Below are 14,123 nucleotides of genomic sequence, written 5' to 3' on the forward strand. Positions count from 1 at the left end.
AATCAGAAATGCAAGTGAGATGTCTATTTAAATATCTTGAGCCTCATTTGCATACTTACACAGGATCTCGATTCTGGAAGAGTAAATTTCAAAATTCAAAACAGCCATGTAGATGGGGTTCAGTCGAATTTTGAAAGCATCCTTAATTTTTTTCAGGAAGAAGGGTGCTTTTGAAAGGGGGGTTTCCTTTTGAATAAACCCCATCGACACGGCTGTTTCAGCTTTCGAAATCAGCTCTTCCAGAATTGAGATCCTGCGCAAGTATGCAAATGAGGCTCCAGATATTAAATGAACATCTCATTTGCTTTTCTGATTGGCTGCATTTGTATTCCCCATACAAAAGGGAGGGGCAGTATAGCCACAGCCTGTCTGTGGTTGTGTTATTTTGAAGTGAGATATTTCAAAATAGCTGTTTTGCAATCTTATTTCAAAATAACTGTAGTGTCGACCTAGCCATACACTGCCATCTGCTGGACTGGGCCATGAGTGGGCCACAGAACCTGAGCTTGTCCCTCCTCTTTTCCCAGCTCATAGCTGAGGCTTGGTCTACACTGGACTTCAGAGTCAACCGCAGATATGCAATTCTAGCTACAGCAATTGCGTAGCTAAAAATATATATTTGTGATGCATGTGAAATCGACTTACCTGACTGTCTTCACTGAGGGAGGGAAATGGGAGCATTTCTCCCATCAACCTCCCTTACTCCTTGTTATAGGAGTACAGGGGTCGACTGCCGACCCCAGAGATACTAGTTTTGCACATCTTTACCAGATGCCCAAAATCAAACTCCAGAAGAGAGTGACCTTGAATGGGTCAATCTCCCAGTTAGTATGGAAAGGACCTGAGAGAGTTTCTCCCAAAGCCAGGGAGCATCCAGGTAGAGTGTTTTTCTCCTTATGTAATGGATAATAGGATAACTCCTGCATCTGCCTTAGTTGCCAAAGCCAAGAGACACATTAGCAAGATCCTGAGAGCGCTCCCAGGAAGAAATGGGCCACTCCAATTTACTGCCAGCATTGCTAAGAGAGTGGCCTGGGGCAGCCCAACAATCTGGGACAAAGGGCAAAGATGTTAGAGTTGAACGTTACGCAGCATTCATGAAATGCTGGAGCAAAAAAAAGGGTGAAGACAGCTCAGGAATGTATCATATTAGTCCAAAGGGCTTTAGGGGGATTCAGTTCTCGGCAGCAGCAAATGAGAAGCAAGCAGCTCAGCTAGGGAGAAATCCCCATTAGTTTTGGACAGGAAACGAGGTTGCATGCTAGGGAGGAGTAAAGGGAGGTGTGAATGCAAGGTGGAATTTATGACCAACACCTATGGCCATGCCACCAGCAGGGCCTCCCAGAGGGGAACGGAAGGTTTTGGTTCAGTTAGTTTGTGTGCACCAATGATACTGAATTAAGCTGAAAAAGCCTGAACATGATAGATGCTTATTTCCATGTATCTGAACAGCCATTTTTGCCATCCAGAAAGAGCCAGGAAATAGACACACCTGCATTTCCAGAATTATTTTGGGGAGAAAAACCCTTAAGACTCAAACAGGTCTTGACAGTTCAGGAAGTAATATACCTTCGGCAGAGTCAATGTCCCAGGATAGCGTTTCAGAGGTGTACTGCTATAGAAGTCATACATCCCATTTGTGGTCACTTATGATCACCCAGCGCTGTTCATGGGGGTACACTTCCTCCAAGGTCCTTGCTAAATTTGAGACCAAAGAGAACAAAGTTCAACTTAACTGAATTTTCCCAGCAATTTCAGTGGATGTTCCTGCATCTCTTCTCGGGTTGTTACTTTGTGTTAGGCAGCTACCCCAGATGTTGCTGCTTGTCAGCTGTGAATTAAACAATCCCCAGTGCAGATTTAGAACACCGATTGGGATTCTTGGGGAGGAAAAGCCCTGAAGAAATGTACAAGTGGGCCCACCTAGGGTTGTGAATATCCAAAAGTTACTGTTCAGACAGCTCAGAATGTGAAGTGTCTCTAGGAATAAACCAAGGAGACTCTTTGCAATATAAATTTGTTTTTATTGAAGCAGCAGTCACATGACCTTGCATCTAGAGTTTAGGATAGCGACAGAATGGATTTGGCCAGGTCATCCAGCCCAGAAAGGATTTTGTTGTTGTTGTTGTTGTTGCGGTAATAGACATGTCATGTTTAATACATACATTATCCAGTATTGGAAAACCCAACTCAGAGATAGCAACGTGCTGATTTGTTGGAGAAACAGCCCCACTGGATGTGGTCTTAAACTTTACAGATCACCACCAGATAGCATTACTAATGGGATCAAATAAAAAAAAAGTGGTAATCAACGCCAGCAATTTACACAGATTCTTAGCTTGCCCCAATAGGTGGAAGATAAACTTTGTTCTAAATGTACTGCCACAGGGTTCCTCTCTCCATCAAACCAAATGGAATCGTAGACAAACTGGCATCTCTTGGAAAAATATCATGGAATAACACAGATAATTTAAGAAAACATGCCTATTTCTTGTGTTTTAATTATTACAAAGAGTCATGTCCACCTATTTTGGGGGGATGGAAAGAGTGTGGGGGGTGAGGAATGGGGTGGAGCAGGAACAGGAAAGAAAAGGTGGGTTTTGAAATAAAGACCATACACTTTGCATTTTTAAATTTAACTTCCAGGCTAACCTACTTTTTTATTTAATGCAAATTACAGTACCAGTTAACTATTTCCGAACCGAGTCACACAGAACAAAATGTATTTACAAGGGGGAAGGGCTGGGGAAAATAATAAAACATTAAGCATACTTTCCACAAAAAAAAGTTTATATTTAAAATGAAAAAAATTCAGTCACAGAGGCATTCAAGTAGTAATAGTTATACAGGTTTTGCTTTTCCTTTAAATCAAGACAGATTTGCACAAGTGTATGCCGTAGTTAGTATACTACCCACAGTCCTTATATTTGTGTTTTTAAGATGGAAGTGGTCACTCTAATTTGTGTGTGTACAGGCCCAAGTGATCCATCAGCAACACATTAATGAACGCAAATTTTACAGGCAAGCAAATTATATTATATATATATATATATAAATATATATATTAAAATAAATTGCAAAAGATCATCACAAGGGAAGCTACTTTTCTCAAGATAACCCCCTAGGTACTTCTGTTTGTTGTTTTGCTGTTATTGCAGTGTTGCAAAATGAAACAATTTCCATGAACAAAAACAGACTAACACCTGTGGAAAAAAAGGGCACACCAAGGATGCTTTTTTTAAATATGCTCAGAAAATGGTCAAATACTCTACTGTGCTTTATATCTTGTTTTTATCCTTCAGAGGAGCTGAGATTTCTAACAGAGAATATATTATTGATAATTTTTTTTAAGAACATAACAAATCTGGGAAGATTTAAAATAATCTCTAGTTGCAAGCATCTGCCATATTTAGATAAACCTTGGTTTAATATAACTAGAAAGATGAACTGGGATCTTGGATCAGCCTTTTTTTTTTTTTTTAAGTTATAGTGAAATGACCATTAATTTTTTTTCCTTAAAAAAGCAGCTAAGTATGAGATTCAAATACCAGTGTCTTGATTGATGTGTAACGGAGACACTGAGAATGTAATTAATTCCATCTCAGAAACAAAACTGCAGAGTAGACAGAATGACAGATCAAAGACATACTTCATTAAAAATGAGTCAAAAATAAAATCAAATTAGAAAGCTCATAACTCCAAGTGGACTGTCAAAAGCAAACTGACATCACTGACCTTCGTGTCACCAGAAAGAAAGTGCAGCCTCTGCCTCACTGGAATGGACACGAGATGGATCAAACACACAAAAACAGCAACCTTTGGTTTGGTAAAGAGTTAAGTGTTTTCCCATTCAAGACAATCTTATCTGGAACACTAAGAAGGTAGAAAACACAAGTGAACTAGTTTTAAAAACAAGGCCTTCATGCTGAGCACAAGAAATCAAGAATATTATTAATGCTATTGTCTTAAGAAGATAAAATGACTGGGGGTGGGGCACAAGGGGGGAGGAGGGGGAGAGAGCAGAAAAGGGAACAAGAAATTCCCTTTAGAAAGAGGCTGGAGTATTCTACAAAAATGGCCCCAGAGCACCACAGCTGTTCTGCAGGCTGTCTGGCTATCACTGTAGAATACCAGGGGGATTTTTACCTTTGTTTATTGTTTGTAAAAGCCCAATTTGCTCTCTCTAATACAGTGAAGAGAGACGAAAAAAATCCAAAGGCTCCTGGAAGCTGCTGGACACAGGGACTGGGGAGAGACGAGCCAAGTCTAATCTAACCAGTAGCTACTAGGTGCCAAGAGGGCAAGTGTAAAATGAAACCAGCCATTGCTAGTGTGGCGCAGGCAATTTTTGAATGCCCAGAAAAAAAGCCCTGGCTTAAATTAAATGAATTACAAACAATTTTCTTTTGTTCCACTACTGACCAAGCACTCAAAAGGGTTAGAGAGCAGGGGAGCCAAGATGCCGTTTTGTTTAGGATACATCTGTTAAAAAGGACAAAAAAAGGGAAATAAAATTAAAAAAATATGGAAGCGAAGGCACTCCAAACTATATAGATACACTATACATCGCTAGAGTTATTGTTACAATAATACAGGCCGGTACCTACTGTACAGAGTTAAAACTATATGGCTTTAAAAAGCTCGTCTACATTTTGTCTGATTATTCAACAGAATCACTGCCCTGAACGGTAACTTTTTGCTCATTAATAACAGTTCCTGGGTCCACATATTTACATAAAAAACAGTAAAACTCATTAAAAACAACCAAAAATAATGTACAAGCTTGAATTTGGTGAGGAGCTCCCCCCTACCCTTATTTACAACAAAAGAAAAAAAATATTCAAAGGCCTGGATCTAAGAGTATAAAAGGGTTTGTGATCCTGCCATGATCCTTGAAAAATAAAATCAGAGACGCCAGTCTACATGCACAGACAAACTCACGCCCTCATGAAGCAGAACTCAAAGAATGAGAGAAAAGCTCATAACTGGCTTCCTCTACCAGTCTTGAATGAAGGGGGAGGGGGAAAAAAAAAAACCAAAACCACCCAGACAGCACCTGAAACAAGCAGCCATTTTTATCTACTTGGTAATTTTACTGTCCCCAAGTCAAAAGTAAAGATCTTTGCCCAGCCTTCTAGGTGTCTTGTCTATAAAGCAGATCCAGGCACTGCCACTGTCCCCAGTTTTCCAAGTCTTCTAAGTACTCTGCATATTTGATTGTCCAGGCTATCTAGTCCATCATTCAAGGTCCTCGCTGGCTAATTTCTCGCAATAACACTCCTTTCAGGCCTCAGTCACTTATATCACAGGTGCTGGGGGCATGTGTTTTTGTTCAGCTGAAAAGTGTGGTTTCTCTCCTCTTCAGCTGCCATAGTCTAGAGCTTTTTAAAAATCTTTTCTCTTGCCCCCCAGCTTCACTAAATAATGAGGGGCAGAACAAAGGTGGATTATCCATTCATCTCCACAAACAACTCCCCTCCCAGACATCTACTCTCTATTGGACAGAAGGACAGTGAGCTCTAGTGCTGCTAAGAAACAAACAAACAAAAAAAACAAAAAACAAAAACAAAAACCCACACCTCACGAACGGGCAAACACGAAACAGCAGGGACAGGAAATGTACTAAATTCATAAACAAACCTCCTGCCACCCTGCAGTGACTGAGTTTACTTAGCCCCTACTGCTGGCTACTCCTGGGCCACACAAAGGTCTGTCAATGTCAGAAACAATTTATTGGGCCTTAAAGATTCACAGGTCAAGTAACAGCCCATAAGCACCAAGGTGACTAAGGTTTCTCTGAATGTGTATAAGGCCCACATGGACATCAACCTCAAGGATAAGACAGACCAGTTCTCAAAAGTCTATTTCTACATGGCAGCTGCAACTTCCTGCTGCTCACCTGACATGTCCCAAGGAATATTGCTTTAACTTCAGAAATGGAGACTTTGATTCTTACATCATTCACCACTACAGAAAACAAACAAACCCTTAAACTCGGACTGGAAACAAACATTCATCTTACGCTTCAGTCATTTAAAGACTGTAGACAAAAATAAAACCCAAAACACAGTACGGTATCTAGGTTATACATGTATCTATTTATATTATATACACACACTTATATAGTCAGCTTCCCCACATCAGCAGGTACAAGTTACTGTTGGTATCACTTTGATGTGTATTTCATTAATATTCTACCAATGTAAAAACATCATAATGGCAACACGTATCAATAAATAAAGATAAAAAAGCAGAGATTAAAAAGATGAAATTAAATACAGATTCTAGCTCTGGATTTAAAATGAGATCTATCTATAGAGAGTGGCAATCTGCAAGCTCATACTGCAGTAAAAAATATTACAAATAAACCAGTAGATTGTTACAGTTCACATTATAAACCTTGGTGTCCCTTTTCCTGTGTACATCTTGGGAAAGGGCATCCTGTTCAGAGCAAAACACTGAAAAATGCTTTCACAGTGGCCACTTTCCAGAAGGCCCCTCAACTCTACCTGCCCCCTCTTCCTAAGGGAGTCCATTCATCATCTTCTCTGCTGGCGATTACAGCTGACTGGCCATTTTCTTGCACTTTCAAAAACAGAAGTCGAAGACTTGGAGGAGCTCTGACTAGGCAAACAACCTGCTTCAGTAAAGTTAACCAGGTGTCTGATGTGTGTGTGTATATACTATAAATATCCCCCTCTTGATTGACTTTTTCCATAATGAAGCTGCAGGTTTCTCAATGCTAGCGCTGATTTTTAAAATTAAGTCTTCCACTAGCAATTTCAAGTTTAGACATACAGTAAACATCTCCCCACCTCCAGACCACGCCAAAGGTAGTTCTTCAGATAGCCTAGATATGGATTCACTTACGAGAAACACTAAGCTCTGTTGCAAGACCCTGACTCAGCTCCCAACCAAATTCAAGCTGTGCACTACACGAAAGTCTGAAACTTCACTTAAAAAGAAAATAAAAAAGAGGCTATAAAAGAACTTCAGCAGAGAATGAGGTGTCTTTTTCCTTCCTTCTTTCTGTTGTGGGCGGAGACATGGAGGCAAGAGTCCTGGTTCTGAAGTACAAAACAGCAAACTTTCGATACGAAGAGATTGTCGAGGGAAGAGACATTGGTGTTTTCTATTGCTCCACTTTCCCTTCTCCCTCACCCCCACATGTTCCCCTTCCCTGGAGACCCCACAGAGTGAGAATTACAATGAAACTGGTTTATATTTATAGATATTTTACAAGGTTAAATAAGAACAATAATAAAAAAAAATTGAACACTAAAATGAACAGGATTTAGTTGGGTTTTTTTTCCCCTCTTTTTAATTTTCTTTCCAAATGTGACCAGTGTTTCTGAGTGAGACTCAAATTACTGGTGATTTTTCCTGTGCAGCTGGCTTGCTTGAGACCACTTCAGGTGGAGTTGGAGGCTGATGCTGAAGCTGCGTTATTGGTCTGACCTCGATCTCCTGCATTAACATCTGCCAATGACAGAAAAGGGAGAGCAAAAAGCAGTATTACTGACAAGCAACAGGCACCTCAAACAATGGAATTAATCTTTTCATCAGATGCAACCCCACCCCCATAGAACAGATGCACCTGGTGTCACCATGAGAGGCTGTTGGGTTAAGATGTTCTCCTGAACATAATCATGGATGAGATGGGAGTGGTTCAACGGGGCATGATCTGCATGAAGCATATTACTGATTCATACGGAGCTGCAGAAGAGCCCTTTTCAAAGGTTGAAGTCACCAGGGTACTAGCACTTGACTAGAATTTAGTGCACTTTAAGCTGCAAGCATGCATAGCTGTGTGCCCTGCTGCAGAGCTCACAGTCCTGTTAGAATCCGTCACTTTACTGGTATGGCAAGGTACACCTGAATTTTCAAAACCGATAGGTGAAGTATGTGTGGCTACCACAAGCTTCCCCATTGGTGCAGTGTCTTTATCTAGAAGAAGCCATCTGTTAAATGTGTGAATGAGCACAGAAAGCAAGAAACCATAGTCTTTGGTAGGAACAGCTTACGTATTACGTGTAAGTCACACACGTGTTTCCTCAATGTGTGTTTTTCAAGTCCATTGCTTTATTTTGTGTTGCTCAGAACAAGTTAGACTTGCCACCCTCCTAACTGCCGAAGCGGATTAATGTCAAGGCTAAAACCAAGAACAGGGATTACACAATCATCCTGCATTACTGTAGGCTCAGTGCCTGGCGCTAAATACTCAAACACGCTCTCACTTCCTTAACTCAGACAACAGTGTCCAGTGGCAAGAAACTGTGGAGTTTAAGGAGGACATGCATCAGGATGCTTTCTAAGGAAGTGCAGCAAAGGATTGTTTCTTTTCCCTATTCCTTTGGGCATTCAGTCATTTCAACTGCATCCTTTTATCTCCTGGACCAGGGGAGGCCCAGATCATTGCAGTTTATAACAAAATATAAATTTGTTTGCAAGTAGGATCTCTGACTGTGACCAAAAGGTCCTTCCAGGAAGAGTCTCATTGTTTTTGGTGATGCATTCATGAATGTTTGGGGAGAACAGATGAGGTGTAAGAAGCCTGGAAAAAATTTTTAAGAAAGGATAAAAACAAAAGCCAGGATGCTGTTAGTTGGGTAAAATATTAGAGGTGACCACATAGAAATCTCTACATAAAAATGATGGCAAACTGACCATATGTTTTTACAGAGGACAAAAAGTGGATAATCGTTCTTGTGCACACTACAGGTCTGGTGGGGAAAAAAAGAAATGTATCTAGAGTAGTACCACACAAAAAAAAAATCAAGGGACTAGAAAACTCTTGTCTGGTGAAATGGATAATATAAAATTGGCTGAGACAGACCATGAAGAAAAAGAAATTTATGACAATCCCAAATACAAAGCTGGAGAAAAGTAATATGTGAGGGGTCAGCACAGGGCGCTTTCCCTTTTATTCCTTCCCCAACAAATTAAAATTAATTGTAAACTAATCAGCCTTGCAGATGGTACTGCACAAAAAGCTGCTAACAAACACAGCTAAAGTTAGACTGGATGAACAACAAACTCAAGATCTTGAGAGAAATAGGCTCATTAAAAAGGGAACAGACTGAATTTAGGTAAATATAATACAGTTGAAGTAGAAAACTGGAGGCCACGTACAGAACAATTGGGGATGATGCCATCTCCACACCACTAAAGAGCTGCCGCAATAAAAAAAAAACAACAAAACAGTAGGGATGTACTGTGCAACTGAACACACATTTGTTGATAATTTTTTTATGTAGCCATACTTACTGGTGGTCATAGTTGGGGGCACTGCATTAGAAAAAACAAACTTGGATAAATAAAAGGTTCCAGAAAAGCAAGGCACTGGATGACTGAAGAGTCAGACAATATGCTGCAGAGAGCTAAAGTGAACAGAACATCATCATCTAGGAAAATGGGGCAAAATGGAAAGCGAGCCTGATCACTGCCCCACATCTGAGAAGCGATAACCAGCTTCAGAAGGTAGATTATCAAGCTAAGAAGGGAAGTCCTATTCTGGGTAGAAGCTTACTTTCCAGTCCTGGCTTTCCTTCACCCCAGACTGGTTCCTCAAATGCAGTAAAATCAGGCCAGTATACTTAAGATGGCAATGCAATATTTTAACAGTACATTGTTGCCATTTTGACAGCCCTTAGATTTAAAATGTAGTCCCTGCTGTTCTGACAGCTGTCCTTTCATGCTAACTGGCTAACTCTCCATCACACTGAACATAAGAATGGCCACACTAGGTCAGACCAATGGTTCATCTAGCCCAGTATCCCGTCTTCTGGCAGTCACTAATGCCAGGGCTTCAGAGGGAATAGATAAGCAAAACAGGCAATGATTAAGTGATCCATCCACTGTAGCCCATTCACAGCTTCTGGCAAACAGAAGTGAGAGATACTTCAGAACGTGGTATTGCATCCTTGCTCCTCCTGGCTAACAGCCATTGAGGGACCTATCTTCTGTAAACTTACTTAGCTCATTTTTTAAACTCTGTTACAGCCTTGGCCTTCATAACATCCTCTGGTAAGGAGCTCCACAGGTTGTGTGCTACGTGAAGAAATAACTTCATAGGGTGAACCCTAGTTTGTATGTTGTGAAAGTAAACAACACTTCCTTATTCACTTTCTCCACACCAGTCATGATTTTATGGGCTTCTATCAAATCTTCCCCCTTAGGCATCTCTTTTCAAAGGTGAAAAGTCAAAGCCCTATCTGGTGCGAGAATATGTATAACTCAGTCACTGCGTGCATATACACAGAGCGTTCCATTTACTTATTGCTGGAATGTGCTATGACTCTTGATGACCCTGAAGGAGGCTTATGGCTAAGAAAAGCATTATTAAAATATTATCACCAAACTGAGAGGGATGGGGAAAAGTCTACCCACAAGTGATGTACATAACACCTGTTTCTCTCATGGTGAGTCTGCTAGCTTGACTTCCTGCAGAACGTATGACTGATCTGCTGTGTGCACAGAGAGAGAGAGAGGAGTATGCACGGAGGCAGCCTAGGTTCCCATACTTGTGGTTCTTCTACAACAATAGATACAAAAATCTTCCAATCTGGGATCAGATTGTGCATGCTGCTTAGGCAGCTGGTACATGCCTGCAAACACCAATGTGCACTCTAGGAAAAACACTGTATTGGTTTTCTGCAGGTTCTCTGCTACTACGGAACAGCATGCAGGCTGGGGAGCAAGACTAGCACAGCCATATGCTAGTTCCCATGCTTCTCCATACTACCATGCTGCACTGAAAGCCCATACAGTGCAGAAAAGGACCTGCATACTCAGAGTCCCTCTCCACCAGGTTGTGGCATAGGATAGCATTTCTGCTTATGGTGAAACTATTCCCAGCCATAACCCTCCCCATTATCAGCCTGACAGCTCTGCACTGGATGGAAACATCTTGTACTGGTTTTAGGCCTTTTTATTTCCACAGCCTTACAAAGAGTGGTGGCGATCTATTAATCCTCAAGGCAGCATTTTGCTGCTGCTTCTCCCAGGCCAATTTTGGGAATTGCTTGTGTTTTCTGGTTGGGTACGTGATGTCCCTCAGAATCCTACCAGAAAGACAATGATGTCAAATGGAGCTGCAGTCAGGGTACTACTTCCAAACACTACTGTATTTAAGAAAACCTGTCAAAGGCCACAGGGATTTTTATTTCTGATATATTGCAAAGTTAATCTGGAAGGCCACACTGAAGTGGTCTGCCAACAGCTTAAAGTCCTTAAAGAACAAATTAGGATTCAAGTGGAAGGGTGGGATTAGACAAAATTCTTCAGAGATGTTTTAAGCCTAGAAATCCAGGGTCATCTTGTACTTTTTTGCTCTCTACGGAGAACTATTACATAGTGATGTAAGCCCAAGGCTGGCAACCAGAAATTTCCATCACTGACATTCTTTGTAATCTGTGCATACACCCCCAACTAAAAAACTGGGATAAATACTAGCCCTTCTCTCATGGATGAGAATTAAATGCTTTCTAAGCACTTTCAAGATGAAACTGCACATTTATGTGCTAAATATATCTTTATTATGACTATCATCATGGTCTTGGGCAGCTATTCTGTGCTGGCTGGCACCTCTAGTTCCACTCTCTCCCACCTTGCTGTTGAGGATGCTGGAACCTCTCCAAAGGGATTAGTACAGCATACTGAAACAGAAAACCATGCCTGCACTATATGTTGGTCAGACTCCCATGTGGGATGGCACCCGCCCCCCCTCAGGTAGAAATGCTGACCTGCAGAGCAGCTACCTGGCCACTTAATGATCCAGGAAATAAAATACATGATGTTGCATAAGAGCTTTACTGGCACTTTTAAGGATGACCTGCATAATGAACAAGTGGAAAGGCACTCTGTGAATACAGCCATTCCAGGCATGCCACTGAGTCAAAGAAATCCTACTTTGGGCACAGAAGCAAAATTTCACACCCACCTTCTTGTAAAGGTAGCCCATGTCAGTACCCTGAGGCCAGCTGTACAGGCCTCTGAATGAAAGATAATTTAAATTTAGTGCATTTGAAATCTCTTAAATGTTACAATAATTCTCGTTCATACAGCACTGTCATTTCAAGGTCTGATATTTCACTGGGCTAGAAGCAAGTGATATGCCCTCATCCAGGAGTACAGATTCCCCATCCTGAGCCATGGGCCAAAGACATTTTTGAGGAAATCAGGTAATATTAATCTGGGAGCCTTATTTTTCTGGGAGCATTTTAAAGGGAAGCTGTTTGAAGCTACAATGTTACAGTAAATTCCAAGAGGGACTGATTCACATGTTAAGCTCACATAAAGCTATTAATGTTTCATTTTAAATGCATTTCTGCAGTTGCTACGTGTGTAAACAAATTTGGATGCAAAACTACAGACCAGATCCTCATTTCAGTAATTTAGGTGGGGTTGATCCAGATATACAGCTGGTGTAAATCATCAGGAAAATTAAAAGCTGATTGTGTCTATGTATATAATGTTTGTCACATGCAGTATGTGTATTCAAGATGCTGGTTAAAGATGCATATTCAAGAGGCTGGTTCCATGGTTTAAGTTGAAATGAGTTTTGCATTTAATGCAGAGACTGAACCCATCTGTTCTTACATATTTTTCATATGTGTGCATGGACACAGAGTAGCAATTTGCATAGGGCCTGCGCCATCTTTTGTGTTTGCACAGAACCCAGCACAATGGATGTAACTGGATCTTCCAGGTGCTACTACAACTAATGTTAAGTAAAGATGTGATATCACCCCAAAGCACCATGCATTTCACATGCTGGCAGAATTTGGGGGTGAGAAGTCTAACTCTTCTGGTCAGCATTAGCACATTAAGTTTGGGGAAAATGACCAAAGGTTATTTTAGAGGTTACTTTCTAATCCTGACTCTGCTCTGGGCTCAGGAGGATGCAGATGATAATCTGCCATGTTGATCATAACACAAAAACATTGACTTGTCCATCCCAGGTCTGATCAGTGCTATATACTGAATTTTTAGTAACTACATTATAAAGACAGATTTAATGTTACTATGTTAATCACAACACTTCAGCACCATCAGATGTGATGGTGATTATGTAATAAAACTGTAAAATAGGCGGCTTGTGAGGATTAAACTTGGTCTCTCTGGATTTTAAAGCCTGAGCAGTTACTACTTGAGCTAACTGATCAAAGTCTACTGGCTTGAAGTCCTTAAGACTCAAACAGACTAATCTAGCCAATAAAGGGAGACAAAATGCCACACTGTATTACCATGCAATTATAACCCACACTCACTTGTGTAACTTTGCAAACCTCCTGCTATGACTATGATCAGTTCACATCACAACACAGTAAGACTGGTTTGGAATAGTTTATCTACAAAGGCAAACATTTTACGAAAAACGTTTTCGTCAGTATGGGTGCCCTGTGTCAGATGGCAAACCCATTCCCATGCTGCTCTAATACTGGTTTAATGATCAGGAAACACTGCCCCCCCCCACTGCTGCTCAGGGCCTAAACAATCAATTCTATGGCCAAGAACAACAGCAGGGATAAAGCAAATCAGATTCACATAATTTTCAATAGAGCCTAATCCTGAAATCTTAGCTGACTTAAACCCTTGTACTCCAAGTGGAGCATAGGTCATCTACAAGTCTCCTCCACTTGACTCTGTCTCAGGATAAAACTTCTTTCTGACTCCTGGAGAACCCCAGTAGTTGTCCTGCAGTCTCAGTAGATCTTCTCCACATTATCCAAGGTCTTCCTCTTTTGCGTTTTCCTTGTGGGTTCTATGTGAAAACTTGACAGACTATGCTGGTTGATGGCTTTCTGAGATCATGGCCCAGCCATCCCCACTTTCTTCTCTTGATTTGAATGTCACGTGACTCTTGTTCTGCTCTGTTCCAAAGCTCCTGGTATGTGACAAAGTCTTCCCTATTGATGTGAATGATGTTCTTCAGGCTTCCGTTTATGAATGTCTCTAGCTTGTGATCCGCAGACTTTTTAGTATGCCAGCTCTCACATCCATACATGAGCACACTCTTCACATTTGTGTTGAAGATCTGCAGCGTTGTCTTCACAGATATTATTTGTGAACGCCATATGGGACAGGACACATATGGACACACAACGAGATCATCAGGCCTG

At 41.0% G+C, this 14,123-nt stretch overlaps 2 protein-coding genes across 8 annotated transcripts in view; one reads left to right on the forward strand and one right to left on the reverse strand.

Moving 5' to 3' along the window:
- CFAP91 (cilia and flagella associated protein 91) overlaps nt 1-12,308 on the forward strand; it is a 130,102-nt gene extending 117,794 nt beyond the window's left edge. For all 3 annotated transcript variants that reach the window (XM_075000566.1, XM_075000568.1, XM_075000569.1), the window contains one exon: nt 12,066-12,308. In XM_075000566.1, the coding sequence (XP_074856667.1) occupies nt 12,066-12,112 (47 nt within the window). In that variant the 3' untranslated portion in view covers nt 12,113-12,308. The remainder of the gene's footprint in view (nt 1-12,065) is intronic.
- The window catches only part of GSK3B (glycogen synthase kinase 3 beta), a 248,952-nt gene continuing 236,839 nt past the window's right edge, over nt 2,011-14,123 (reverse strand). For all 5 annotated transcript variants that reach the window (XM_075000576.1, XM_075000572.1, XM_075000574.1 and 2 more), the window contains one exon: nt 2,011-7,479. In XM_075000576.1, coding sequence (XP_074856677.1) covers nt 7,412-7,479 — 68 coding nt within the window. In that variant the 3' untranslated portion in view covers nt 2,011-7,411. The remainder of the gene's footprint in view (nt 7,480-14,123) is intronic.

Source organism: Carettochelys insculpta, chromosome 1 (assembly GCF_033958435.1).
Source record: "Carettochelys insculpta isolate YL-2023 chromosome 1, ASM3395843v1, whole genome shotgun sequence".
In the NCBI taxonomy this organism is placed as follows: domain Eukaryota; kingdom Metazoa; phylum Chordata; order Testudines; family Carettochelyidae; genus Carettochelys; species Carettochelys insculpta.